Source organism: Rhinopithecus roxellana, chromosome 21 (assembly GCF_007565055.1).
Source record: "Rhinopithecus roxellana isolate Shanxi Qingling chromosome 21, ASM756505v1, whole genome shotgun sequence".
Classification (NCBI taxonomy): domain Eukaryota; kingdom Metazoa; phylum Chordata; class Mammalia; order Primates; family Cercopithecidae; genus Rhinopithecus; species Rhinopithecus roxellana.
Window position 1 is genome coordinate 62,430,285 of NC_044569.1, and position 26,698 is coordinate 62,456,982.

Sequence of the window (26,698 nt, forward strand, 5' to 3'; positions counted from 1 at the left end):
ACCGTGTGATGGTCCGGAACACATGCACATGCACAGCTAGGGACAAATATGGCGGCCCTCTGGGACAAGACTGGGAAATAAATCATATGTCAATAAGAGCAGATGGTGGTGTGGTACGAGATCTTCCTCTCCATTTATGTAAAGCATGCAAGAGCGGTCATACCTTGTATATTGTAAGCAATTGCCTTTGAGTCACATGCTGCTATTTTCAATATGAGCTGATTTATTTTCTAGGTATTCTTTTATGTTGATTCCTGAAATACAAAGCAGAGGTTGTTTTTCTTAGACTTATCTTACATTTGTTGATTATATTGTTTTCTTCTTCACCTTTCTCTCCCAACTGACCCAGAACAGAACCAGCAAGCAAATTGGCTTTGCAATTTTCTGTTTTCTCTAAGTTTTTGCATTTTTACTCTCTTCAAGGCGTTGATTTGGAAACCTCAAAAAAAATTTTTTTTCTTTTTTTAAGGAAATGTTACCTTCTTAATATAATCAGAAACACATGGCAGAGTTGCAAAATTAGAATTAGTAATTACTGTGCATTTTAATCCCTCACCAGCTTCACGGATGCAGTAAACCCATTCCTGTTTTGTTCCCTCAGCAATTTGCGGTTTGATTGATAGCGAATAAACACTGGTTAAAACTCATGGACTTTAAACATGGTTTTGTAGCAGCTTGTTTTTAAATCATTTTATATAGCAAGATCTAAGTCTATTGATAATACGTCAAAGGGCAAAAACAAAGTCTTAAGGAAAAGGAATTTTATCCTAGAAATTATGAGCTGCCTGGCAGCCAAGACAAGGAGGAAATTATCAATGAACTATATAACTTTCAGTGTGTAATAAAAGCAAGTCTATAGGGTAGTATAATGTTCTTGTCTACTTGAACTCTGAAAGAAATTGGCTAATAATACATTTTAGACAACAAGCAGTATGAGGTATCATGTTCTTAAAAACCTTTTATCTTTAGAAATTGCAAAGATACTGTACATATGACTGTGGTTGGGGAGGGTGGCCAAGTCTTCTGGTCTAGGTTTTGTTTAATTTAGAGATAAAGCTTACAGAATCTGGAAGAACAAATAGCCTGTCTTCCCTGAGCCCCCAGGTGGGTTCTCGTGAATATCAGCCGTTCGTGATCAGCTTTAGACGACCCAGCGTGGGCATTAGCTCAAGACAGCAAAATGGTCTCAGGACAGCAAAAATATCAGAGCAGCTGCGTAATGCTGAACTATCTTTTGTTAAAATTTTTTCCCATGGAAATAGTTTGGTGGATTCTTTTTGTTTTTTATATTATTGCTTACTATTTCCTTTTGATTAATGCCCATAGCTATTAGAATTGTTGTAATCCATCATAGCTATTTGTAGTAAAAACGAATTTGGACCCACCTTGGGCTTGGTTACATGTAGTGACCAGAAGAATCTTGGCAGCAATATCCTAAGCAAAGCACCATTATCTACCTTTGCTCAACAGCATGAGAAAGAAGTACCTGAAAAGGTAGGTCCTCATGCGACCTCTGCAGAAAAGTGGCTAGGAGCAACTCACAAAGGAAAAAATCCTGACAGCTAATACATATATGGAAAAATACTCAACTTCATAAATAAGGATCATGCAGATTGGAGTTCGTATTTTGGGGACAAATGGGGATAATTGCTACTTTCTCTACCTCACTGAGTTGTGAAACTAATGAGGGAATTCTGGAGAAAACACTTCCTACATTTTTAAATATATACTATTTTTTTGATGGCTCCGCAGGTGTATACATGTCCCCACACTCATCAAAGGGTATACATTAAACATGAACAGCTTTTTAATGTGTTGACAAGACCTCAAAAAGGGGGTTAAAAGAGAAACTATCTTTGGTGACAGTGTCCCAGAAACTAAAACAAAAAGTATAACTTGCTGGCTCTTCCACTAGTCTAGAGCAACAAGGGAAAAATGCAGTTCTTTTTCTGTGGTTGTTTGTTTGAGACAGAGTCTCACTCTATACCCGCAGTGGTGCCATCTCAGCTCACTGCAACCTCCGCCTCCCAGGTTCAAGCGATTCTCCTGCCTCGGCCTCCTGAGTAGCTGGGATTCCAGGCGCCCGCTACCATGCCCGGCTAATGTTTGTATTTTTGTAAAGATGGGAAGTTTCACCATGTTGGTCAAGCTGATCTCAAACTCCGCTCACCTGAGCTGCCTAGCAGCCAAGACAAAGCCTCTCAAAGTGCTAGGATTACAGGTGTGAGCCACCGTGCCCAGCCAAAAAATGCAGCTCTGAATCCAAGTTCAGGTTCACATGTAGTTTTGGGAGAAGGCAGAGGCGTAACTGCCCTATCAGTGAGGCAGCAATGTCAAAGGGAGAAGCTGAGCCAGAAAGGACACAGCAGAACTTGGCAGAACCTGAGGAGCGCCTGCTTCCAACGGGCATGACTTCTAGAAGGCAAGAGGAAAGTTAGTTAAGGAAAAAGAGTTTCCACTACAACCTCTGCTATTAGGCTCTTTATTGGAATATAGTATAAGTTCATTTCAGAATGTGTGAGAAAACTTTAAAATTTGTGTTTTAGAAAGAGTCTATAATGAGTGTTCTTGATAAGTACTATATTTCAATTAGTCTGAAATAAAGATTTCAACTTTTGAGATACTAACTTGTGATATAATTTTTGTTAATGGGATATACTGTCTTATTGAAAGTGTCTGTGAGAGTTTTCCCTGAAAAACTTTTTGGCATTTAAACTTGTACACTAAAAGCCTCTGACTAGTATTTTCCCCCAAAGTATGATTATGATTGCCTATAATTTACTGCAAAAAAAAAAAAAAAAAGTTTGTGTGTGTGTGTTTTTTTTTTTTTTTTTTTTTTTTTTTTTTTTTTTTTTGGAGAAGGAGTCGCACTCTGCTGCCCTGATTGGAGTACAGTGGTGCAATCTCAGCTCATTGCAACCTCCACCTCCCGGGCTCAGGTGATTCTCCTTCCTCAGCCTCCTGAGTAGCGGAGACTACAGGCACACGCCACCACACTCGGCTAATTGTTGTATTTTCAGTAGAGACGGGGTTTCACCATGTTGGCCAGGCGCATCTTGAGCTCCTGACCTCAAGGGATTCACCCGCCTTGGCCTCCCAAAGTGATGACATTACGGGCATGAGCCACCATGCCCAGCCCAAAAAAGTTTTCCAAATTGAATCAAAACTTTTAGATCCTGAATTGAGAGCATCACGTGACAAAAAATAGGGTATGATGTTGCAGTGTTCAGACCCCGGCTGACTAGAGAGGTTATCTCCTGATGTTATTAGGATTTTTAAAGTAGGGTAAAGGGGGGAAATGCAGTGTCACGATTTTGAGATTCTGTCAAAATGAGCTAGAAAGCAGCTGAAAAAAAATTCATGTTGGATCAGGTATACTTCCCTCCAGATGACAGCTTTGAATTTGTACCTTTTGTAGTCTTTGGTCAAATTGCTGGTGACCAAAAGTAGCTACCTTATGATTGCTGGATTTCTAGAAGGATTGGGACTGCCCAGCTGCTGTGTGAACTCACCTGTCACCTCTGCTTCCAGAGGCCTGACTTGTCACTGTGGCATATGGGCGGAGGACTTTGATTTCTGTTTTGTATTAAGCGCTAAGGTATATTTTGAAATATATACCTGAAAGATGCTCAGAACGGTGTGACTAATGCATTTTAAAACTGCATGTATTTGATTGCAATGAACCTTAACCTATTTTAGCCATGATATGGTGGGAGAATTCTCACATTGGATGACCAGCTAAGTTATCAGTGTTTGATGCTGACACTTCAGTGGGCATCTGGCCCTCCATGAGCATTGGACTGTCATGAAGGGCCCGATCTCAACCGCTTCTCTTCTTCTCCTTCCCCCTTTCCCACGTGCTCAGGGACGTGTCCTCCGAGTCAGACAATAACATCAGACAGATCAACCAGGAGGCAGCGCACCGTCGCTTCCGCTCCCGCAGGCATATCAGTGAGGACTTGGAGCCTGAGCCCTCGGAGGGCGGGGATGTCCCCGAGGTACGGTGTCACCAGAATGCTGCAAAGCCCGGCAGCTCCTTCTTCCCATGTTCTCCAGCTTGATTTTATATCATAATTTCTTCTCTCAGTAAACATTGTTGAGAATGTAAAGATTACAGTGACGCAGCGAATTAATTACCAGCCTGGATATTAATTAACTTGAAAGTGACTATAAAAGTTGTATTTGACAAGGATATGTGGTTCTATATTGATAGAAATGGGAATAACATTATTTTTATTTTTTTTTTTTCAAGACAGTGTCTTGCTCTGTCTCCCAGGCTGGAGTGCAGTGGTGCAATCTCAGCTCACTGCAACCTCTGCCTCCTGAATTCAAGCAATTCTCCTGCCTCAGCCTCCTGAGTAGCCGGTATTACAGGCATGCACCACCATACCTGGCTAGTTTTTGGATTTGTAGTAGATGTGGGTTTCACCATGTTGACCAGGATGGTCTCAATCTCCTGACCTTGTGATCCACCCACTGCCTTAGCCTCCCGAAGTGCTGGGATTACAGGCACATGCCATCACACTGGCTAATTTTTTTTCTTTTTTTTCTCTTTTTTTTTTTTTTTTTTTTTTTTTTTGTATTTTTTGTAGAGACAGGGTTTCACCATGTTGGCCAGGTCTTGAACTCCTGACCTCATAATCCACCCACCTCGGCCTCCCAAAGTGCTGGGATTACAGGTGTGAGCCACTGCGTCCAGCCCACATTATTTTTCAGTGTGAAAGTCTTAAGATATTTTTACTTTGTAATTTATTCTTCACCAGGGTCTAACCATGTCTCATTAAATGACAACTTGTTTTTTTCATAGTTGAGCTATCAAATGAGCCCTATAACTTGTTTGGGTATCATATGCATATTTTTATTGAGTCGCTTTGACACTTGAAAGAGATTTGTTACCATGAAAATATAAATTTAGGTGAATAGAAATGTGTAATTTTCCCTTTAAATAGTTATGGTATGTTACTTAAAACGTTATGAATTAAACAGCAGGTTAGCCATAATCTTCCATGCTGTCTTATCAGCTCTGTTTACGTACTAAAAATCCATTCTTCTTAGACATTGTGTTAGGAAGGTCATTCACAATGCAGTGATTCAACTTGGAAAAGCAAAAGTAATGATTCCATAATACATTCACTCTAAGTTATTTTATACCATTGTTTAATTACAGCATATAGCTTCTATACTGCTGTCATGGTGAATCCTCAGTGGTTAAAAGTAAAGAAAATCCATGACAATTGTTTGTAAACTCCAGAGAAGCATGTGTGTGTGTGTGTGTGTTTTTTTGCCCACACATAGAGTAACAAGTGCTGGAAATCAGTCACTGTTCAGAGAGGCAGTGTTACAACGTGAGTAAGAGCACAGCCTCTGTCTGGAACCAGGCCTCTTTGATTCACATCATGGCCCTACCACTTGCTAGCTGTTACCTTGGGCAAGTTATTGTCTGTGCCTCAGTTTCCTCATCTGTTAATTGCAGGAGTAGGCGTATCTTCCTCATGATTATTGTGAAGGTTGTGTGCCTCATGAGAGGCACTTAGTAGGTGTTAATTGTAGTTACCACCGTGGCTATTGTTGTTACATAGCTTTGTTGGGGAGCTGGGTGGATCCCCAGTTCCTAACGTTTACCCCAGTGTCTCTTTCTCTGAAAGCCTTGGGAGACCATTTCAGAGGAAGTGAATATCGCTGGAGACTCTCTCGGTCTGACTCTGCCCCCACCACCGGCCTCCCCAGGATCTCGGACCAGCCCTCAGGAGTTGTCAGAGGAACTGAGCAGAAGGCTTCAGATCACTCCAGACTCCAATGGGGAACAGTTCAGCTCTTTGGTTGTAAGTAGTGGCCTTGTTTGAAAGAAAAGCTGAGCAATGTTTTATTGTTTTTTGTTGCTTTAGGAGGATCTCTTAAGTAAATAGTGACCAAGGGTCTTCCAGCTCCCAGCTAACTCTGACATTTTCCAAAGTTCCTCCTTCCCTAGGAGAAGCAGGACTACACTAAAATTAGCCCAAGCAGGTGAGAATCTTTCTTGATTTGGAAGGCAGCTTTGCTCACCCCTATACCACTAACACTTTCTTGGTTTATAAAGAACTCAAAGAAGTAAAACTTCATGATGTCTGTAATTATTAGCTTTAACCTTGTAGAATTCCTTTCCCAGCCAAAAGGCTCATGAAAATAGTACCTTTATCACAAAGGTAGTATTTCACAGTAACAGTTAAAAGCCATCGGGCCTAATCAGTCCTCTTAAGTCATATTCTGCAGGATTTATCATTCTCATTTCGCTGATAAGGGCACGATGCTTAAGTGGCTCATCCAAAACAAGGTTTGAATGGGAGATAGAAGACATCGCCTAAGTCCCAGAATATGAACCTTGAGAAAGGTTGTGAAATTGTGACACTGTCATCAAGGTAGCATTTTAACTTGGGCTCTCCACCATCAGAAACATACTTTCTAGAAGCCTCAGATGGGCTTAATGCCTGAGCCCAATGGAATCAGTCCCAAAGACCCATGTTTGACAATACAAAGCTGCAGAAATAACCCATAGAACATCCCTGCTTATGCTTAGAATTAAGAGCAAATGAAGTCTCAGTGTTTCTCAAGAAACTGAACTTAAAGGTATGCGATAAGGCCAGGCGCGGTGGCTCAAGCCTGTAATCCCAGCACTTTGGGAGGCCGAGACAGGCGGATCACGAGGTCAGGAGATCAAGACCATCCTGCCTAACCCGGTGGAACGCTGTCTCTACTAAAAAATACAAAAAACTAGCCGGGCGAGGTGGCGGGTGATTGTAGTCCCAGCTACTCGGGACGCCGAGGCAGGAGAATGGCGTAAACCTGGGAGGTGGAGCTTGCAGTGAGCTGAGATCTGGCCACTGCACTCCAGCCTGGGGGACAGAGCGAGACTCCGTCTCAAAAAAAAAAAAAAAAAAAAAAAGGTGTGCAATAGTAGATGATGGTAGTCACTCCACTGAAAATAGCATCCTAAAAAAAAATAATCATTACTGTGACCGTAACCAACAGAAATGATAGCACTGCATGCAATGTAAAAGCAAGTAAGTACTCACAAGTTGTTACTTTTGGTTATGGTGTTTTTATTTTAAAGACACTATATAGGCTTCTGTTACATGAATTGCATTTGTCATTCAGTTAATGTGATTTCACATTAAAATTCTGTGACTTTTTCAAAAAGAGATGTGTCGCCAAGATGAAAATGTAGTACTAAATGGACAGGATAAAAGAGATTGCATATATATGGGATATTTGAATTGGTAAAACTGTTGTTATAGAAACAACATAAACATTGAAGCGCTGTTTTTTTTTTATTATTATTATTTTTTATTATACTTTAAGTTCTAGGGTACATGTGCATAACGTGCAGGTTTGTTACATATGTATACTTGTGCCATGTTGGTGTGCTGCACCCATCAACTCGTCAGCACCCATCAATTCATCATTTATATCATGTATAACTCCCAATGCAATCCCTCCCCCTCCCCCCTCCCCATGATAGGCCCCAGTGTGTGATGTTCCCCTTCCCGAGTCCAAGTGATCTCATTGTTCAGTTCCCAACTATGAGTGAGAATATGCGGTGTTTGGTTTTCTCTTCTTGCGATAGTATGCTAAGAATGATGGTTTCCAGCTGCATCCATGTCCCTACAAAGGACGCAAACTCATCCTTTTTTATGGCTGCATAGTATTCCATGGTGTATATGTGCCACATTTTCTTAATCCATTCTGTCACAGATGGACATTTGGGTTGATTCCAAGTCTTTGCTATTGTGAATAGTGCCGCAATAAACATACGTGTGCATGTGTCTTTGTAGTAGAATAATTTATAATCCTTTGGGTATATACCCAGTAGTGGGATGGCTGGGTCATATGGTACATCTAGTTCTAGATCCTTGAGGAATTGCATACAGTAACCAAAACAGCATGGTACTGGTACCAAAACAGAGATATAGACCAATGGAACAGAACAGAGTCCTCAGAAATAATACCACACATCTACAGCCATCTGATCTTTGACAAACCTGAGAGAAACAAGAAATGGGGAAAGGATTCCCTATTTAATAAATGGTGCTGGGAAAATTGGCTAGCTGTAAGTAGAAAGCTGAAACTGGATCCTTTCCTTACTCCTTATACGAAGATTAATTCAAGGTGGATTAGAGACTTAAATGTTAGACCTAATACCATAAAAACCCTAGAAGAAAATCTAGGTAGTACCATTCAGGACATAGGCATGGGCAAGGACTTCATGTCTAAAACACCAAAAGCAACAGCAGCAAAAGCCAAAATTGACAAATGGGATCTAATTAAACTAAAGAGCTTCTGCACAGCAAAAGAAACTACCACCAGAGTGAACAGGCAACCTACAGAATGGGAGAAAATTTTTGCAATCTACTCATCTGACAAAGGGCTAATATCCAGAATCTACAAAGAACTCAAACAAATATACAAGAAAAAAACAAACAACCCCATCAAAAAGTGGGCAAAGGATATGAACAGACATTTCTCAAAAGAAGACATTCATACAGCCAACAGACACATGAAAAAATGCTCATCATCACTCGCCATCAGAGAAATGCAAATCAAAACCACAATGAGATACCACCTCACACCAGTTAGAATGGCGATCATTAAAAAGTCAGGAAACAACAGGTGCTGGAGAGGATGTGGAGAAATAGGAACACTTTTACACTGTTGGTGGGATTGTAAACTAGTTCAACCATTATGAAGCCCTGTTTTTAAAACCTATAAAACCAAGGAGTTACCACAGAATCCATGGCGGTAACACACCTTTTGTAAACCAAGTAAACATCGTAATTTTCTTCAGCATTAGTAATAAGTTAGCAATTTTAGTTCTTCGAATGGGGAGCTCCTGCATTTAATTATTCTAGATGCATGAAATATCCTTAAGACCCAAATACAATGTCGTATTATTTTCACATCGTGTTCACTGTTAAATGAGAGTCAAATCTGTATTCAAGGGCAAGAACTTAAGCTTTGGCTGGGCGCAGTGGCTCATGCTTGTAATGCCAGCACTTTGAGAGGCTGAAGCAGGCAGATCACCTGAGGTCAGGAGTTCAAGACCAGCCTGGCCAACATGGTGAAACCCTGTCTCTACTAAAAATGCAAAACTTAGCTGGGTGTGGTGGGGTGCACCTGTAGTTCCAGCTACTCAGGAGGCCGAGGCACAAAAATTTCTTAAACCCGGGAGGCAGAGGTTGCAGTGAGCCAAGATCACGCCACTGCACTCCAGCCTGAGCAACAGTGACACTTTTATTAAAGACTGATTCTTTCACAATAACCAATGTGGAAAGATTGTAGTAGAATAATTTGTAATCCTTTGGGTATATACCCAGTAGTGGGATGGCTGGGTCATATGGTACATCTAGTTCTAGATCCTTGAGGAATTGCATACAGTAACCAAAACAGCATGGTACTGGTACCAAAACAGAGATATAGACCTAGATGGGTGAATTGTCCCCCATCCCTACCACAGAGTCTTCTTGTACCATTTACTTACCACAAAATGTTAAAAATGAGTGAATACTAGAAATTGATACCATGGATAAACTTGCTGATAAGGAGACTCTGGCTTCTGTATGTGACCTGCTGCTAATCTTCATTCCTGTCAGTTAGGCTTCATTTAACCACATAGACTAATACAAACAAGTGAGAGGAATATTGGACACTACACACTATATCTTTTTTTATTTTAGTTTGATCACACTGTTTTTAATTATTCCTGTCTTTACTACTTGAAGTCCACTTAGAAGCTGAAATTGGCTGAGCATGGAGGCTCACGCCTGTAATCCCAGTACTTTGGGAGGCCGAGGTGGGTGAATCACTTGAGGTCAGGAGGTCGAGACCAGCCTGACCAATATGGGGAAACCCATCTCTACTAAAAATGTAAAAAATTAGCCGGGTGTGATGGCGGGGGCTTGTAGTCCCAGCTACTCAGGAGGCTGAGACAGGAGAATCGCTGGAACCTGGGAGGCAGAGGTTGCAGGGAGCTCAGATCACGCCACTGCACTCCATCCTGGGCAGTAGAACAAGACTTGGTCTCAAAAAAAAAAAAGAGAGAAGAAGAAGAAGCTAAAATTATAAATACCAGATCTTTCAGAAGTAGGCCAAGATGATGTCTGAGCTCCTCTGAATATAGGATGCAACTGACTCTTTGTCAATTGTAGTAATAAATGTGGGTAGCCATATATCACTATTTCTTATTTCTTCCTCTTTTTCCCTCTATTCACATCACATTAAAATTTACCTGGAGGATGCATCTTAAAGCAAACTATAAGACTGCTAGCTTCTTACTGTTTGTAAAGCAGCATTAGAGTGTTGCAGAGTCCTGTTGAGTCTCCTTTCCGAAAGTTTTGGTCTCCTCTTATTTTTACCATTAATTCTAAGGACTAATCACAATTCCAGTCTGCTTAACTGAAAATTAAAGTGGAAGATGACTTTTTCAAGGATGACTGTCCTTGCTCTGAAAAGATGTTTCATTTAATTACCTTCTAATATCAAAGAATGGTGAATATGGTTGAGTGATGTATTTGTTAAACCAATGAAAGTTGCTTTCAAGGATATATTTCTTGATGCTTCCTGTCTTTTCCTCTCCTTCCAGCAAAGAGAACCCTCCTCAAGGTTGAGGTCATGCAGTGTCACCGACGCGGTTGCAGAACAGGGCCATCTACCACCGGTAACCCATGCTAATTTCCAGTCATCAGTTAACTTTTTGGGCTTTCATTTACAATCATCTGGGCTGCTGCAAAAAGAGTTTTTCCTGTGTAAATTTATTTACCATATAAATGAGATGTTTTTAAATTTCCTGGCAAATTGCCCTAGGAAAGTGGATTTCCAATACAGAGAATTGTTACTGCCACCCATCTCTAAAATGCTGGAACTTTCATTGCGTTAGTTTTTCACCCAAATTTATAGCAATTTTGATTTGCTCACTTAAACTTCTTGGTACATTCGTAATTCCTTTTACTTTACTGAGTTACTATAGTTATGCTCCAGTGATCTGTACTTTGAAAACACGAGTCCCTTTAACCAGGAAGAACTCTTCTGGGCGACCATCCACATGTTCCTTTCCCTTCCTAATGACCTGAAGTCTGAACTCGACAGAGCCTCTGTACCTTCTCTTTAAAGGCAGCTCTGCTCACCAGGAATTGGCTATAATTCTTTCCAACTCTCTCATCATTTTAATAGCTATCAGCAAATGTAGAAGTGTAGGGGATTTTGTAACACCTGATGTATGTAAAAATAAATATTCAAGTTGGAAGGTAGACTAGAACTGCCTTGAGAGATGTTTGATGTACACATGAAAAATAAGAAATTTTACATAAATTTGTTTCTTTTGGAGGTGAAAATATGTGGTTTTAACGTGTTCAATTTGATGTTTTACCTTGACAGTTTTTGTCTGTTGCTATAAAACCTTCATGATTTTTAAGACTAATAATGTATTATGTATGAATTTGAAGGGGGAAAAGTGCATTTAAGGTTTTTGAAATCACAGTGTCTTCCTTCTCATATATGTTTTTTCTTGACTTCAAAGGATATTTCGGCCTAGGTTTTCATTTTTTATGTTTGAGAAAAAATTAATGAGTATACTAGTCAAGGAAGCAGCCAAAATAATAGAGTCATTTGTGACTTATGCTGGAGAGACTTAATAATAAGCTTGAGAAGAGCATCTTTTCTGGGATGGTTTCAGTACAGGGCCCCCACAAACAAAACAATTAACTGAGATGGACTGGTGGGATCCTTCTCAGCCTCATGATCTGTGATTTTCCTTGAACGAATGGCACTTTCTCTCCTTTTCAAAATCAATGTCAATGTTATTTCCCAAAGAGCTCACTTTCCTGGAAACTGGTGATTCTTCCCTCTTTCTTTGTACTTTGTGATGCTGTAAACTCACTGATCACCAGTGGCCTCTTGAGTTTTGAGTGTTGGCGGATTTTAGAATCTGCTAATTATTTGATAATGGGGGGCAAAACCAGACCAGCTTTCCATTTTTCTCTAAGGCAGCTCACTCTTTTGAGGTTGTCATTGTTTACCCAGATCAAGGATGAGCCACCTCGGGTGGCGTAGGGGTCAGCTTCCTTTGTGCTTCTGGTCATCAGCGACTGCTCAGCTTTGTCTGGACAGAGTGGGTTTCAGGGATTCTGATCTCATGTCACCTGCCTTACAGCACTGGTCCACAGCAGTGGTCCCTGATTCAGACAGCCGTGGGTCATCCCCTAAGTGCATTTTACTGATGTAAATTATCATTCACAGCCCAGTGCCCCAGCTAGGAGAGCGCGTTCATCAACTGTCACGGGTGGTGAGGAACCAACGGTAATGATCCACTTTATCAGACATCAATGGCAAGAGGCTGCGGGGCAGTTTTAATATTTCATGTAGTGGTGAATGTACGCTCTTTTTAAAAATGAGATTAGCTCCTTTGTGCTACAAAGCTGCACACGTTTCTTATTTTAAGCTTCTCATTTTGGGATTGTTTAAAGGTACTGGTTAAGATAGAATGATTTTTTAGTTCCACATAATTTTATTAAGAATACTATCAGGCTTTGGTTAAGTGTGTTTAACTTGACCATTTAGAAGATATTTTTGGCTTTAAGTGTTTGTCCTCCTGATAAGTTTTTCCTTTTCATTAGAATGCGTGGTAAAAATAATTTGGTTGGAAGAAAATCAGAGAAGCCACAGGAATTGCATGAGACTGCATGTGATTTCTGGGTGTGCCCAGAGCCATTCTCTTTTCTGTATCTCCCCTACCACATTTCTAACAGGGAGTTAGACTTTTCTTGTCTCCAGAATGCACCAGTGACCCTTTCTCTGCCACCAGGGGCTCTCCTCACAGGAATGAACAAGTTTCCGTAACACCAGGGGAGCATAATTAAGATATATAAGTGATCTAGAAAAATTGATGTTTCTCTAAACCAACCATTCTTATTCATTATTTTGAATAATTTATGGTATTCTTGTTTGTGGGTGACTTAGATTTGACCATGTATTTTAACTGCCTGTTTTCCACTTGATCCCTAAAGTTAGGCTAGCTTGTAGTTGATGCTTTGCACTGCAGTAGCTGTTTAAAGAATTTCCTTGTTGTTTCACCTGTGTTGTATTTTCCTGTAACTGCTCATTACTTGTGGATAGCTTTACATATGCAACTGCTGATTTTCTAAAAGATATTGATGACTTCAATTTAATGCTCAGCATTGTACAGGGGAAAATCAAACTGGCAACAGTCAGCCCCGGAACACTCAGCTCAGGTTAAGGTATTGAGCTACAGTGGTTTACGTGAGTCATGTGTTGAGTGAGGCAGCCTCCAGTAGAATTCAAGAAATTCTACATGAACTGTTTCCCACTGTGCACTTGCAATTTCTGTGGGAGTAGTGGAGCTTCGAGGGGGACAAGATCATTTTATGAAGTAATTTTAGTAGAATTCAGTGCTGATGAACATCATCTGTATATCACCTATTTTTGTATTTTGTTGGCCTTGCAACCTGCTTGTAGCTTTGGAGAGTTTGGGTAGCTGATGTAGTAAATGAAGTGTAAATGGAATCGTTGCAGTACCAGGCTCCATGGCAAGGGTCACCTGGCAGGACGAGGTGACCCCTCTGAATGAGATCACGAGTGGCACTTTAGACTGCCCTTTTCTTGCCTTCTTGCCTGCACTCTCCCCTCCCCGTCACTGAATTTCAGCATAGGTTGGGTTTTTTCTTCCCACAGGCTTGGCAATATTCATTCCTAAGTGTTTCATCTACTCTGGTAGAAGAGATAGATCTCCCTACCTAGTTAGGTTTGAAAGGATCACATCCGTTTCTCGTCAGCTGTATCCTGCATGTCTCTTCCACATCCTTTGTCATGAATGCCCTTGACTTTCTGTCTTGCAATTCTGTCTCTTCACCCCGTGTTTTCCTCTTCGATATCCCCTCTGTTCCTCTGCCGTCACTCACACTGAAGTGTATTGTCCTGGGCTGGAGCCACCGTGGGATTATATCATCTCACTCCGCGTGTGCTCTCTCAGACATATGGCTATGTACACATAGGTACACATTGTGCCACTTTATTTTATTTTTTAAAAATGGGATGTCGTATATACATTACTCAGCAACTTGATTTTTTTTTTTTTTTTACTTATGGTCATTCTTCTGGGACATGTTAATAGTTACATAATATTCAGTGATGTGAAGGCACTACGATGTTAATTTCCCAACATTCAAGGACTTTCCGCTGCCCTACCCTGCCCTTATGACTCTATATGCTGTGCTGAAGTAACCGTCCTGGTATAGCTTTCTTTCTATGATGGTGCTTTCATTCCTGTAGTCTAATAAACAGGCACTGATTCTCAGCCAAGAAACCACAGCCCTTTGATTTAAGGCAAATAAATGCACAGTGGTGTCACTTTCTGGCAGACTAAGCCAGGGCCCTCCCCATGAGATAAAAAGAGAGGGATAGCACAGTATTTTCAGTCTTTGTTGTATATATTCTAAAAATGCACAAGGCCACCAGTACAGGGTTGGTGCAAGTCTTGGCAAATCTGTGATGGTCAGCATCAAAGTGGTTATTTTTAAAAGCATATTGAAACTTCTGCAGCTTACAATCTTGTTCTTTATTTTAATGAAAGAGCCACTAGGAAGTTGTAGCTAATGGCTTTTGGGCATCACAAAGCAGCAGTGTATTCAGTCTACAATGAAAAGCTGTGAAGTGTTAAGCTAAGTCGCAATTTCTAACTGGTTTCTTGATTACTTTTTTGTTAAGCTAGTGTGGAACATACAAGCATAGAACAGCAGAAGGCTGGTTTTGGCTTCGTGGCGGGCCCTTCCATGGTCTGTCTGTAGAAGCTGAGTCCTGCCCCCTCAACTAGCCATGCAGGGTGGGAGGCAGTGTGAGTTACAAATGAAATCGTCAGCACAGGTTGTACTTTGTGGTCATTGGGAAAGAACACTGTAAAGAAACATTTCCAAATGGCCCTCTCACATAAATGTAACTAAATTACAGGTTGCCAGTTCAGTTCTCAGTAGAAGAGAGAATGAACATTTTAATCAAATTCAGTGTTCTGTACTATACTCGTAATTTTCCACAAACTGATTAGTGCTGTTCACTGTGGCTGTATGAAAGTAACCTGTATGACTGGGTGCAGTGGCTCACACTGGTAATCCCAGCACTTTGAGAGGCCAAAGCAGGTGGATCACCTGAAGTCAGCAGTTCGAGACCAGCCTGACCAACATGGTGAAACCCCCCTGCTACTAAAAATACAAAAATTAGCTGGGCATGATGGCGCGCGTGTGTAATCCCAGCTACTTGGGAGGCTGAGACAGGAGAATCACTTGAATGTGGGAGACAGAGGTTGCAGTGAGTGGAGATTGCGCCACTGTACTCCAGCCTGGGTAACAGAGCGAGACTGTGTCTCAAAAAAAAAAAAAAAAAAAAAATGGAAAAAAACAATGTAACCTGGTTGCTAGAATTCATACAGCTTTAGGATTCAGTTCTGAGATGATCTATGACACATCCAAGTGCTTTCAGTTTATCAGTTGCCTCTTCAGTGTCCTTTCCAGAGATTCAGTAACTGCAAAAATATCCCAAAGGTTTCCAGAGCTAAGGTTTCCAGAGCTGAGTTTTCCAGGGGCAGGACGGGGGCGGGGGTGGTTTGTGGGGGAGTTGTGGGAGGGAAGGGGCCTGGGAGAGGGGGAGGTGGATCACCGGAAGGGGAGGGCTCTGGGAAGAGGGACCTGAGAATGTAACAAATTCCATTTAGTGTTTGATTGATTGGATAAACAATAGTAGGTCAAAACTTGATAGCACATACTTTGCCAGAGGTACTAATTGACCACGAACTTAGGTTACAACTTAGCTCAGCAGAGGAGTCCATTGAAGTGCCCGGATCCACGTAGCCCTTTGTGTTGGCATCACTGCTAGAGGAGGAGGGGAGGAAGGAGCTTCACTAGGACTGCGTGCTAATTCCTTGATGTTTAATATTCATGAAAGGATTAAGTCATTGTTGATGTTTCTTCTGCTCCTGCTGAGTCTCCACACCTGGATCCAGAATACTGTATGATCCGAGTCTTTCTGTCTTTATAAACTATCTTTATGGAGCTTTAGGACTTTATCTCAGGAAATGTTAAGGAAATGGTTGCCGCGTTTTTAGCCGAAAGTTTTCTTATGCATAATCTAAAATCAGCTGCTTCATGATCTTACACAGGTGATCCTTCTCTGAATTGTGCTTTTAAGCCTGTGAGGTTAGCACATTGCTTCTCTGTAGATGGGGTTTCCAAATGACTTGGCAGCGTCCTTGTTGGTGCTTTCTCTAATTTGAGATCCTGGGGTCCACCAAGGAACTCCAAGTGATCATCTTCACCAAGACACATTGTTGGTAGTGCAGGGAAGAGGTGGCATAAGCACAGGAAGAAGTTGGGTTCAGAGGAAATTTGTATTCTCAGCCTAATAGCAAGAAAATGACACCTGCTAAAATATCTGGAGGGACAGGAGAAGATCCTGGCTAGAGAAAGGGCGAGTACTCTAAAAGAAGCGGCTTCCTTTTGTAACCTCACATGAGAGGTTATTCCTAAGGCAGGGGTTCCTATACTTTTAGATTCTCCTAGGGGCCGTGGTATAGCTGTGGTCGGCTTCTGAGCTTTTCCCCACTTAGGGCTCTTTCGCAGGCACAGATCTTACATGCATCACCTATGCGTTCGAGCCTTCCTGGGACAGCTCTGATCTCCACCATCTGTCCCAGTGCCTCCATACATCATCAACACATCCTTGTTTTTCAGTGTTTCTCCATCCACACTGCATTTATTAGACTGTTTCTCAGGGATCTTCTTGTGATCAAATGTAGACTGTCTAAATACAGTCACTCTATGTTGGACAGGTCTCTAAATCCAAAGACTGCCAAGCTGTGTTCGCCTTCAAAGAAACACACTTCTGTCAGTGGACTTGGGTGCACACAGCCTCGGGTGTGAGGCTGGGTGCTGGAAGACTTCCTGAGCTGGGGCACACCGATGTCCTGGGTGGTACTCCAGATTCTATGCTACTGTGTGACCGTCCATCCTAGAGAAGGGGCTGTGTGTTGGGATTTTAAAATTTTGCCCCAAAAGGTACAGTGTAAGGGTCCTAAGCTGATGGAGAAATTTAGGACTAAGCTAGAAGAGCACCCCATGGGAGCTACATCGAGGAGAAACTCAGCATCCCTCTCATACACAGTGACACTGGGCAGTTTGAAATACCTTTAAGTTCTACCTGGTTTGGCAGCGGAATTTAGTAGCCAGAACAGATGATAATGTTTTTCCTTCCCCTATGATCACCTTAGCAGCAACCCTTTACATTGAAGACTACGGGGGTCTTAGAACCAAGTTCTGTAAGAATTGGGGTTCATTCCACAGTAGATTTGAAGCTATTGGAAATCTATTGCTGTTTTCCAGACACTTGGAAGTATTTTCTATATAAATAGAACTAATTAACTTTGTCTAGAGAAAATAATAATTATCTAGGTGTACATTATTCAACTGATGAGAAAACAAATGCAAGGTATTAAATAATAATGATTTCTTGCACAAACAGCCATCAGTGGCCTATGTACATACCACGCCGGGTCTGCCTTCAGGCTGGGAAGAAAGAAAAGATGCTAAGGGGCGCACATACTATGTCAATCATAACAATCGAACCACAACTTGGACTCGACCTATCATGCAGGTACGAAGATCGCCATCCAACTTAAAACCGCGGGCCATAGAAGCCAAAATGTACATGACCGACCTCCCTCCCTGGTGTTTACGTATTGTTCTGAAAGAGTCATATTTGTAAAAAGCTTTCTCACAAAGAAAATGCATTACTTTAAATACAATAATGGCCTAAGGAAGAATTTGCTTTTCAAATCAGTTTACCACTGAATACATTTTTAAAATGTGAAGTAAAAGATATTTTCAAAGTAAGAGCCTATTACAGTGTGTAGCTTCTTCCCTGCCCCCCCACCCCCACCCCCTGCCTTTAATCTGAGGCTAGTTTTTATGCTGGGTTAGTGATTCATTTTTATTTCCCTTGAATGTGTTTCCCCATCCTTTCCCCCATCATTATGTTTAATTATTTCCTCCACGCTTTAAATAGGCCAGACCTCTTATTATTGCTGTTTGCGTTGTTGTTTGGGTTCTCGCTCCTAATCACACACACAGGGAGATCCTCCTATGAAGCTAACTTGTTTTTGCCTCCAAAATAGCTTGCAGAAGATGGTGCGTCTGGATCAGCCACAAACAGTAACAACCATCTAATCGAGCCTCAGATCCGCCGGCCTCGTAGCCTCAGCTCGCCAACAGTAACTTTATCTGCCCCGCTGGAGGTGAGACGGCTACCTCATCTAACTGGACTCACTCTGTCCTGTGACTCCCATTCTTTCTTCTCTCTTAACTCTTCCTTCAGTTTCGCAGCCACCTCCTCTCTCTGGTCAGTCGTTGTGTTGGTGGTGAAGGGTGTTCTTGTGCAGCCTTTCTACCTGCTTCTCTGTCTCGCCCAGTTAACATTCCTGGACTCTCTCACCTGATTCTCATTCTCATTTGGCTAAGGCTGCAGTGACTTGTGCTGGACGTGGGCACTCTCTTTTCAGGACTTCCACCGTTCTTGTTGTGTTTCGCTTCTTTTTGCCTGTTACCTCATTAGAATTGCATATTCTCTCTTTCAAATACCAAGTGCTGATACTGAGTTCTTAAACATAGCTATTGCTTTGATCATTTTTTTTCTTTCGACTGTAGGGTCTTTCATTCTATGGGCATACATGTTTCTGATGCATATTTGCATATCTGCATCGTGACTGGGCATCTGCTTGTGCTCCCTGTCGTGTTTGTATTGTTTTGGTGCCATCCTTTAACATCACAAATGTCAAGAGTTAGAGAAGCCAAAGAGCAAAGGTGTGAGGTCCTAAGCTTGACTGTGTCTTAGAGACAGCTGTGGGCTTCTCCATGCCCTGGGTCCAGATGCCGATAAGTGGGAATGGATGCTGTCTCTTCCATACTCTGATATGAATGTCATGGGTAACAACTGTGAGATTCCAGATCATTGTCTTTATTGATGTGGGTTTTTCTTTTCTGTGCTCTAAAACTTGCCAATCTATTGTTCATTAGACTGTGAGCTCATTAAGAGCAAGGGCACGTTTTTCTCCACTCTGTACAATCTCCATCCATAATGCTTAGTACAGAACAGTATTTTTGGTACATACTGAGTAGCTACCAAAGGATGGTGATTATAAGTACTTAATATTGTTGTGTGTTTATCCAACAGAGAAAATGTAAAGTTAGATTGATTTAAAAGTAAATGAATGACAGAAAACAGGTTTTGGGAATCTTCCCTCTTGTCCACCTCCAAAGAGAAGCCTCCTACAATACCCAGGTACATTTTGGCACATTGGAATCGCACCTGCTGAAGAGTTCTAATGCTAATTGTTATTCTTTAGGGTGCCAAGGACTCACCCGTACGTCGGGCTGTGAAAGACACCCTTTCCAACCCACAGTCCCCACAGCCATCACCTTACAACTCCCCCAAACCACAACACAAAGTCACACAGAGCTTCTTGCCACCCGGCTGGGAAATGAGGATAGCGCCAAACGGCCGGCCCTTCTTCATTGATCATAACACAAAGACCACAACCTGGGTAAGGCTGCTGCTTTTATTTGGCTCCGTTTTCACCATGAAGTCTGGCATTAATTCCTTGATTTCCTTACTCAGTGTTTGTAGTTCTTACAGAGGAATTGGATTGACCGTAAAGGGTGTTTCCAGAGGGTCTCCTCAGCCTGCATCTGGCCCCTGCACAAATGGGTGGGTGGGAGTGGGTGGGCACAGGCTGGTGGCTGTCTTTGGTACTGGTGCTAGGACTGCCTTTTCTCTGGGAAACTCTAGACAGTTCACCATGCTGGATGGAAAGGTACTGCTCTGTGCTGTTAAGATTTTGTTAATTGATCCCGTCTTACAAAGTAATCTCACTAGGAGTTATAATGATTTTCAAATAATTTTTTCTTTTGTCAGTTTCTTTTTGCACTTTTATTGGCATTACCCACCTTCTTTTGATTGGTCACTTTAGTTTTTACTGTTCACATCAGATCAGTGTTCACACGTCTGAGCTACATTTCCATGCCCTTAATCAAGGGATAGGGGATGTACTGAGTGACTTTGGTTGTAAATCTGATAGCTCCTTTTTGTGATCATTTTGTCAAAATTGATTTTTCTTGCCATGCAGCTCTTTCATGTACTCCTGAATTGTATGCAAGAAAGAATCTGTACATTGTATTATCTTGAGCAAAATGAGATTAATCAAAGGCGAATATGCATATCCTTGTATATCTCTGTCAGTTCTTTATTTCTTGAGCTGAATCAGTGGGTGGCTTTTTCAGTGTAGTATATAGTTCTTTTGAAAGTCAGTTGGTATTTTTCTGCTGTATAATCTCTATACCTGTAATTAAACTGAAATTGGTTCCCTTATTTCTGGCTATTTTTGATGCTGCAGGTGGTTTTTCTTCCTGTTATGTCCCCATCGAATTGTCTAGCTAGAGTTAACTCAGAGTTTAACTTGGTCCTACTATTATCTGTGCTACTTGCTCAAAACTGATGTTATGGGAATGCTGGTTGAGTTTTGGTGATTGTCATTGGCCCTAGCTCTTTGGTCGTGAATCAACAATAAACATACACCATTAATTCCCATTTCTAGTGATGGACATTAGGTGTGTCCATTTGATAGGCCAGCAGTCTTAGATTCAAGAACAAGCCCTGCTCAAGGGGATTTGGGCTGTCATTTTATGCCTTGCCCATTGGGTGGTATCAGTTCAGTCCAGCAGGTCTAGAGGGCATACTCCTAGAATCCTTTGAATCGTGGGACACTGTGTCTTCAAGGGCATTCTTGGCATTTGGGGCAGGGACATTTGTGCCTTCGGTTGCAGACCATTTAACAACCTTGGCTCCTGCCACCAGGTGCTGATGGTCACCACTACCCCCACCCCAACGTAGTGATGACCAGAAATGCCCTACACATTTCAAAACAGCCCTAAGTGAGAACCACTCTAAGAGCTCTTTCTATTTTGAAATAAGGGAATGGCCTGCCAAGAGAATTTCTCATCTAGATCTGGTAACATTCATTTGGTAAACTGATAACTGCTTCTAAGGCATATAATAACATGTAGGTTTGACTCCCCTAGTAGTCTGAAGATAATGTTACAGATTTGCAGGTAAGCCAAGAGTAAGAGACAGGCAGCTCGTTGAAAAGTATAGTAATGGAGGGGGTTTTTTGTTTGTTTTTTTTTTTTTTAATGTCTTTTTTCTTATTACCATGGAATCCCTGGCTGTCCTGCCAGTGTTCTCATTTACTATAGCACTGCTGTAATTTCAAGTCCTTAGCCAGAAACAGGCTCCAGAAATAAGGGCTAACGAATATAAAAGTAGATGGATTAGTGTAAGGAGCCACTGTGGCTTGCCAACATAAGCTATGATTTTAGTAATTTCAACTAGCTTAGTAATCAAATCCCCTAACCTTTTCACAGCCTTTCAAGCCACAACGGCAGTGTAATTGCAGCTGGGCAGATTGTATTTTAAATGAAACAGCACTCGCTTTATTTATTGCTTGCAACGTTGCTGAATGAAACCCATTTTTAATTTCCAGTTGTCCCTTTTTACCCAGATACTTGTTATTGACTAATTTACTGATTTAAAATTATAATCTGTTAGAACAACATTTTGTTACTGCTGCTAGTGTGGAAAATCCTCAAGGTAACAACTGGAAATTCCACAAGTTACTCCTCTTAAGCAAATTCAGATGTGCTGACACAGCTGCTTTACTGCTTCTAAACAAAGGCCTAGGTGGGATTCTCCCTGCGGGAGACACACTCTAAATTGCCTGTTCATTTTAACAAAAGATGAAGAGCCAGAGGGAAGCATAAAGATAATTTGCAGCTTAAAAATCTGTCTTAAGTTGGTTTTGGGGTTTGCTTTGTTTTTTATTTTTAATTTATTTTATTTATTTTTCCATAGAGGTTGTACTAATTTTTATTTTCACCAACAGTGTATAAGCATTCTCATTTTGAAAGAGGAAGAGAACAAATGAGAAAACAGCATAGCTATCCTTAGATTTGAGCATTAGAATAGAAAAAGGAAAAAAACTGGTAGGACAGGTTGAAAATGATGAAAATAACACTCCTTCCCCCATCAGCCTGGGCACTGTTGATTCTTACACAAACCAGAAGCCTGAAAATTATCAGGACATTTCCCCTCTATACCTTGAGAAATTTAAAAAATTTGTTGAAATATGTCATAAAACATGAACTTTTACAGACAGACACACAGGTAAAGGCAGTATGCCATCAGTGTTTGGATAAAGTTTGGCCTTATTCTCTTTTTTTTTTTTTTTTTTTTTTTTTGAGACAGAGTCTCACTCTCACCCAGGCTGGAGTGTAACAGTGCAATCTCAGCTCACTGCAACCTCTGTCTCCCGGGTTCAAGCAATTCTCTTGCCTCAGCCTCCTGAGTAGCTGGGATTACAGGCACATGCCACCACACCAGCTAATTTTTGTTTTGTTGTGTTTTGGTACAGACGGGGTTTCACCGTATTGGCCAGGCTGGTCTCGAACTCCTGACCTCAAGTGATCCTACCGCCTCGGCCTCTGAAAGTGCTGGGATTATGGGCACGAGACACCCTGCCGGGCCAAGTTTAGCCTCATTCAAACAAACAAACAATGATTGGCTTTGTTCCCCGCCTGGGTCAGGCCTTTCAGGGAATGCATGCCCGAGACTAGGGGCTTGGGAGGGATGTGCCGAGGAGGGATGTTCCGTCCTCAACAGCTCAGAGCACGTGTATACAGGTTGAGTATCCCTAGTTTAAAGATTCAAAATCCAAAATGATCCAAAGTCTGAAACTTTGTGAGCACTGATGTGACACTCAGGCAATAAATGCCTATTGGAGCATTTCAGATTCTCAGATGAGGGATGCTGAACTCGTAAGTATAACTGCAAATATTTTGAAATTCAAAGCCCCTCTGGTCCCAAGCATTATGGGCGAGGGATCCTAAAACCGTGTTAGTGTATATATGCCTTTCACAGGATGAAGCATGGACTTATTTTTGTAGCAAGAAAGATTACACCCTAGTTAAGTTGCAGCTTTGTTTTCCATCCAAGTTCAAAGTAATGAAACTCATTACCCTAGGCATGGTTGCTGGTCTCTTCCAGGATGGAAAAGATAAAGAAAAAAGGCATATTTTTTTAATCCCTGTGTTTTATATATTTTGAATTAGGAAAGCCCTTTTTAAAAAGATACTGCTCTTTGCATCCTGTTTAAAAACACTTTGAACTTGATGGAGGGAAGCAATTTTATATTACACATCAAAGAGTTCCCGTATGACACTGAAGAAAGGAAGAAACAACCAAGCATGCTTTATGCATTGGATCAATTATTTTCATGGCATCTGAGACCTCATTAGTATCCCACCTTCTCATCAGCCCTGAAGTTGTCTATAGCTAATAGAGAGCCTTGACCGCCACTTCACGTGCCCTGTCAACTGGAGAGAGATGTCTGCCTCCTTGGCTTGGTGGGAGTGGGGGTTCAGGGGTGACCAGTAGCCTTAGCCCTCAGAGCTGATTCATGGCAGCTGCTGCCATTATTTTTATATTATAAGCCTCAAGGCCTCTGGCCCTCATGGTCTGTGAATTCTGGGTTTCCACGCAAGGCCACTTTAGCAGACCTTTGAAATTCAGCTGACTTGATACTTCGTGCTCTGCCCTTCACTGCCCCCCGACACTTTTCTCTAATTTCAGCTTCTTTTTGCTCCCCCCTCACCTTTAAATCACCAGACTTTTACTAATAGGGCTGATTGTCTTTCACGGCAGTGTACCTGTGATTCCAAGGCCAGGCTGGCCTTGTGTGTGGCATTCAGAAACCCTGCCCTCTTTCATGTAATAGCAGTCCTCGGCTTTCTCTAAACCCGGTGTGGTCATTGGCTAGGTGGAAACCCAAGGATCCCCCGCTGGTTGTGGCCTTACCTGGTCCAGATCAGAGTTAGCATTGAGTGGGTAGCTTTTGAGAAATTCAGTGCTTTCAGTTTTTTCTCTGTTTGTAGTTAACCAGTCACAAATATTTACCAGATTATCAGCTTCTTGGACCTTCTCAATCCTAAATCTGCTTAGCGTATTTCTTTATGTTCTGTGTATGTCAGTGTACTGCAGAATACTGGATTATTTTGTGCCTCTGCTTAGCCTTTTAAAAAAATATATTGGGTTCAGGGTCAGTATGTATCACAAACTGCTAACATGATTTCTTTCTTCATTTAAAAGTTCACCTAGCTAGCAAGAAGCAAAGGTTGATTTTTGTTATTTGTGGTCTTTTTTGATTCTTGCCAGTTCCCAAGATCTATGATTATGATTCAGTGATACTATGGCTTATACGGTTGACTCAGGAAGCAGAAAAATCTAGTAACTTGGCAGCAGCAAAGGCCCTATTACAAAATTGAATGAAGCTGATATCAAATGTCTTAACAGTTTACTTTTTTTAACGTTAAGCTTATTCGGTTGACAGTGTGTTTTTTTTTAATGTAAAGATATGGATTCTCCTTTTTATTTTTTTTGGAGGCAAGATTCTGCATCACCCAGACTGGAGTACAGTGGCACAGTCACAGTTTACGGCTCACTGCAGCCTTGACCTCCTAGGCTCAGGTGATCCTCCCACCTCACCCTTTCAGATAGCTGAGGCAGGCATGCACCACCACACTCAGCTCATTGTTTGTGTTTTTTGCAGAGATAGGGTTTCGCTTTGTTGCCCAGGATGGTCTTGAACTCCTGGGCTTAAGCAGTCTTCTTGCTTTGGTCTCCCAAAGTGCTGAGATTACGAGTGTGAGCCGCCACATCTGGCCTTAACATTGCATTTCTTTTTCTTTTACTTTTCTTTTCTTTTTTTTTTTTTTTTTTTTTGAGATGGAGTCTCACTCTACTGCCCAGCCTGGAGTTCAGTGGCACAATCCTGGCTCACTGCAACCTCTACCTTCCAGGTTCAAGCAGTTCTCCTACCTCAACCTTCTGAGTAGCTGGGACTACAGGTGCGCGCCACCACACCTGGTTAATTTTTGTATTTTTAGTAGGAATGGAGTTTCACCATGTTGGCCAGGCTGGTCTCAAACTCCTGACCTCAAATGATGTGCCCACCTGAGCCTCCCGAAGTGCTGGGATTACAGGCGTGAGCCACCGCGACCAGCCTGCACTGCATTTTAACTGGGTCTCCATAAGTAAGAGTCAGCTCCTGGACTCTGGGTCATAACCTTTGGGCAACTTCTTGTTCTCTCTGAAACTCCATTTCCTCATCTAAAGAAACAGAGCATGTGCCCAACCTCCTAACAAGGGTCTGTTGCAAGATCATACATCTGACCATGCCTTGTAAATCATGCAGCCTGACCCAGGATGTCAGAGTACATGTTTCTCTTTTGTTGATTCTCTGTGGTATCTTATGAAGCCTATGCTTTAAGAAAAATGTTTTGTAAACTTTTAAATATTAAGACATAAATGAGAACTTAATTTGCAGAACTTGGTCAAGAATCTCGGTAAAGTCGTATCCTAACTTTGTGACTTTGCCTGAGGAAGGCGGCTCTCCCTGGAGTAGCCACGTGACTTCACGGACCAGATTCACATTCTCTGCTGAGTTCAGGAAGGAATGGAGGGGAACACAAGTGCTGAAGGGGAGTGTGGCAGAGGGGCCTATTCCCTAACGTGTTGGGCTGGCTCCCCTCACCAGGGGCACAGCACCCATGGAGAGATTTCGAAACCATCGTCTCCACTCCCTCTTTGTGCTACATTCACTGGCACCCTCCATTCTGGTTTCCCTAGTAACATCACTGCTGGGACTCTCTTCCCTTTCCCCTTCTCAAGGTCTTGGGGGAAATTATTAACATTTCATGTAAATATTCTTATTCTCCTCCTTCCACCAAGTACAAGAAGGAAGAGTACAGTCTGTCTCAAGAGACGGTCAGCCAGGCTTCCTGTACAAAGCAGAGATGGGACCTATCTCACGCTCCGGGCATGGACAGTCTGGTTGCCTTGAAACAAACAGCTCAAGAAGAAAAGCACCCAGTAACTGCACACAGATACTTCCACTTAGCATCTACTGTATTTTACATTTTTCTTGCAGGAAGATCCACGTTTGAAATTTCCAGTGCATATGCGGTCAAAGACATCTTTAAACCCCAATGACCTTGGTCCCCTTCCTGTGAGTACACTGGAGACACATGGAATGGTCTGAAAATGTTTGTTCCTTTATCTGCTCAATGTTGATGGAGAGGCCCTGTGGACCTTCTCTATCTCCAGGCTTCATGGATCTCATTGGTTTGTGTTTCTTAGTAGAATTTAAGTGTTTAGCTGAATTGTAATTGTACATTATAGTTCATGTGATATCCAGTACTTATGAAAGAGGTTTCTGAATTGTTAACTTCTAGTGGAAGATAGATCTTGTACACAGGATGCTCAAGAGACATTCTCTGCAGGTGACAATTTAAGTGGCACTCACTTATTTTGTAACTTAGCAACCACTGAGTTCCAGCCATATTGCTGATTAAGTCATCAGAACTAAAGTAATGAAAATAGTATGGCAGAAGAAGGTCTAATTAATCATAGAAAGTTTCTATAAGTCATTTAACCTGCAGATTTTTTAAGTTTTTTTCTCCTTTGTTGGTGACGGCTCAGTAGGAGTTGAGCTATATACTTAAAATTG

The 26,698-nt window shown here is 41.7% G+C and overlaps 1 protein-coding gene across 13 annotated transcripts in view; it reads left to right on the forward strand.

The window, feature by feature from the left end:
* The window catches only part of NEDD4L (NEDD4 like E3 ubiquitin protein ligase), a 368,484-nt gene that overhangs the window by 290,183 nt on the left and 51,603 nt on the right, over window positions 1-26,698 (forward strand). For 4 of the 13 annotated variants that reach the window (XM_030925897.1, XM_010374678.2, XM_010374677.2 and 1 more), the window contains 8 exons: window positions 3,866-3,998; window positions 5,646-5,822; window positions 10,613-10,687; window positions 12,265-12,324; window positions 17,548-17,679; window positions 18,200-18,319; window positions 19,427-19,624; window positions 26,120-26,197. In XM_030925897.1, coding sequence (XP_030781757.1) covers window positions 3,866-3,998; window positions 5,646-5,822; window positions 10,613-10,687; window positions 12,265-12,324; window positions 17,548-17,679; window positions 18,200-18,319; window positions 19,427-19,624; window positions 26,120-26,197 — 973 coding nt within the window. The remainder of the gene's footprint in view (window positions 1-3,865; window positions 3,999-5,645; window positions 5,823-10,612; window positions 10,688-12,264; window positions 12,325-17,547; window positions 17,680-18,199; window positions 18,320-19,426; window positions 19,625-26,119; window positions 26,198-26,698) is intronic. The other 9 variants (XM_030925898.1, XM_030925889.1, XM_030925890.1 and 6 more) reach the window with 5 other exon arrangements.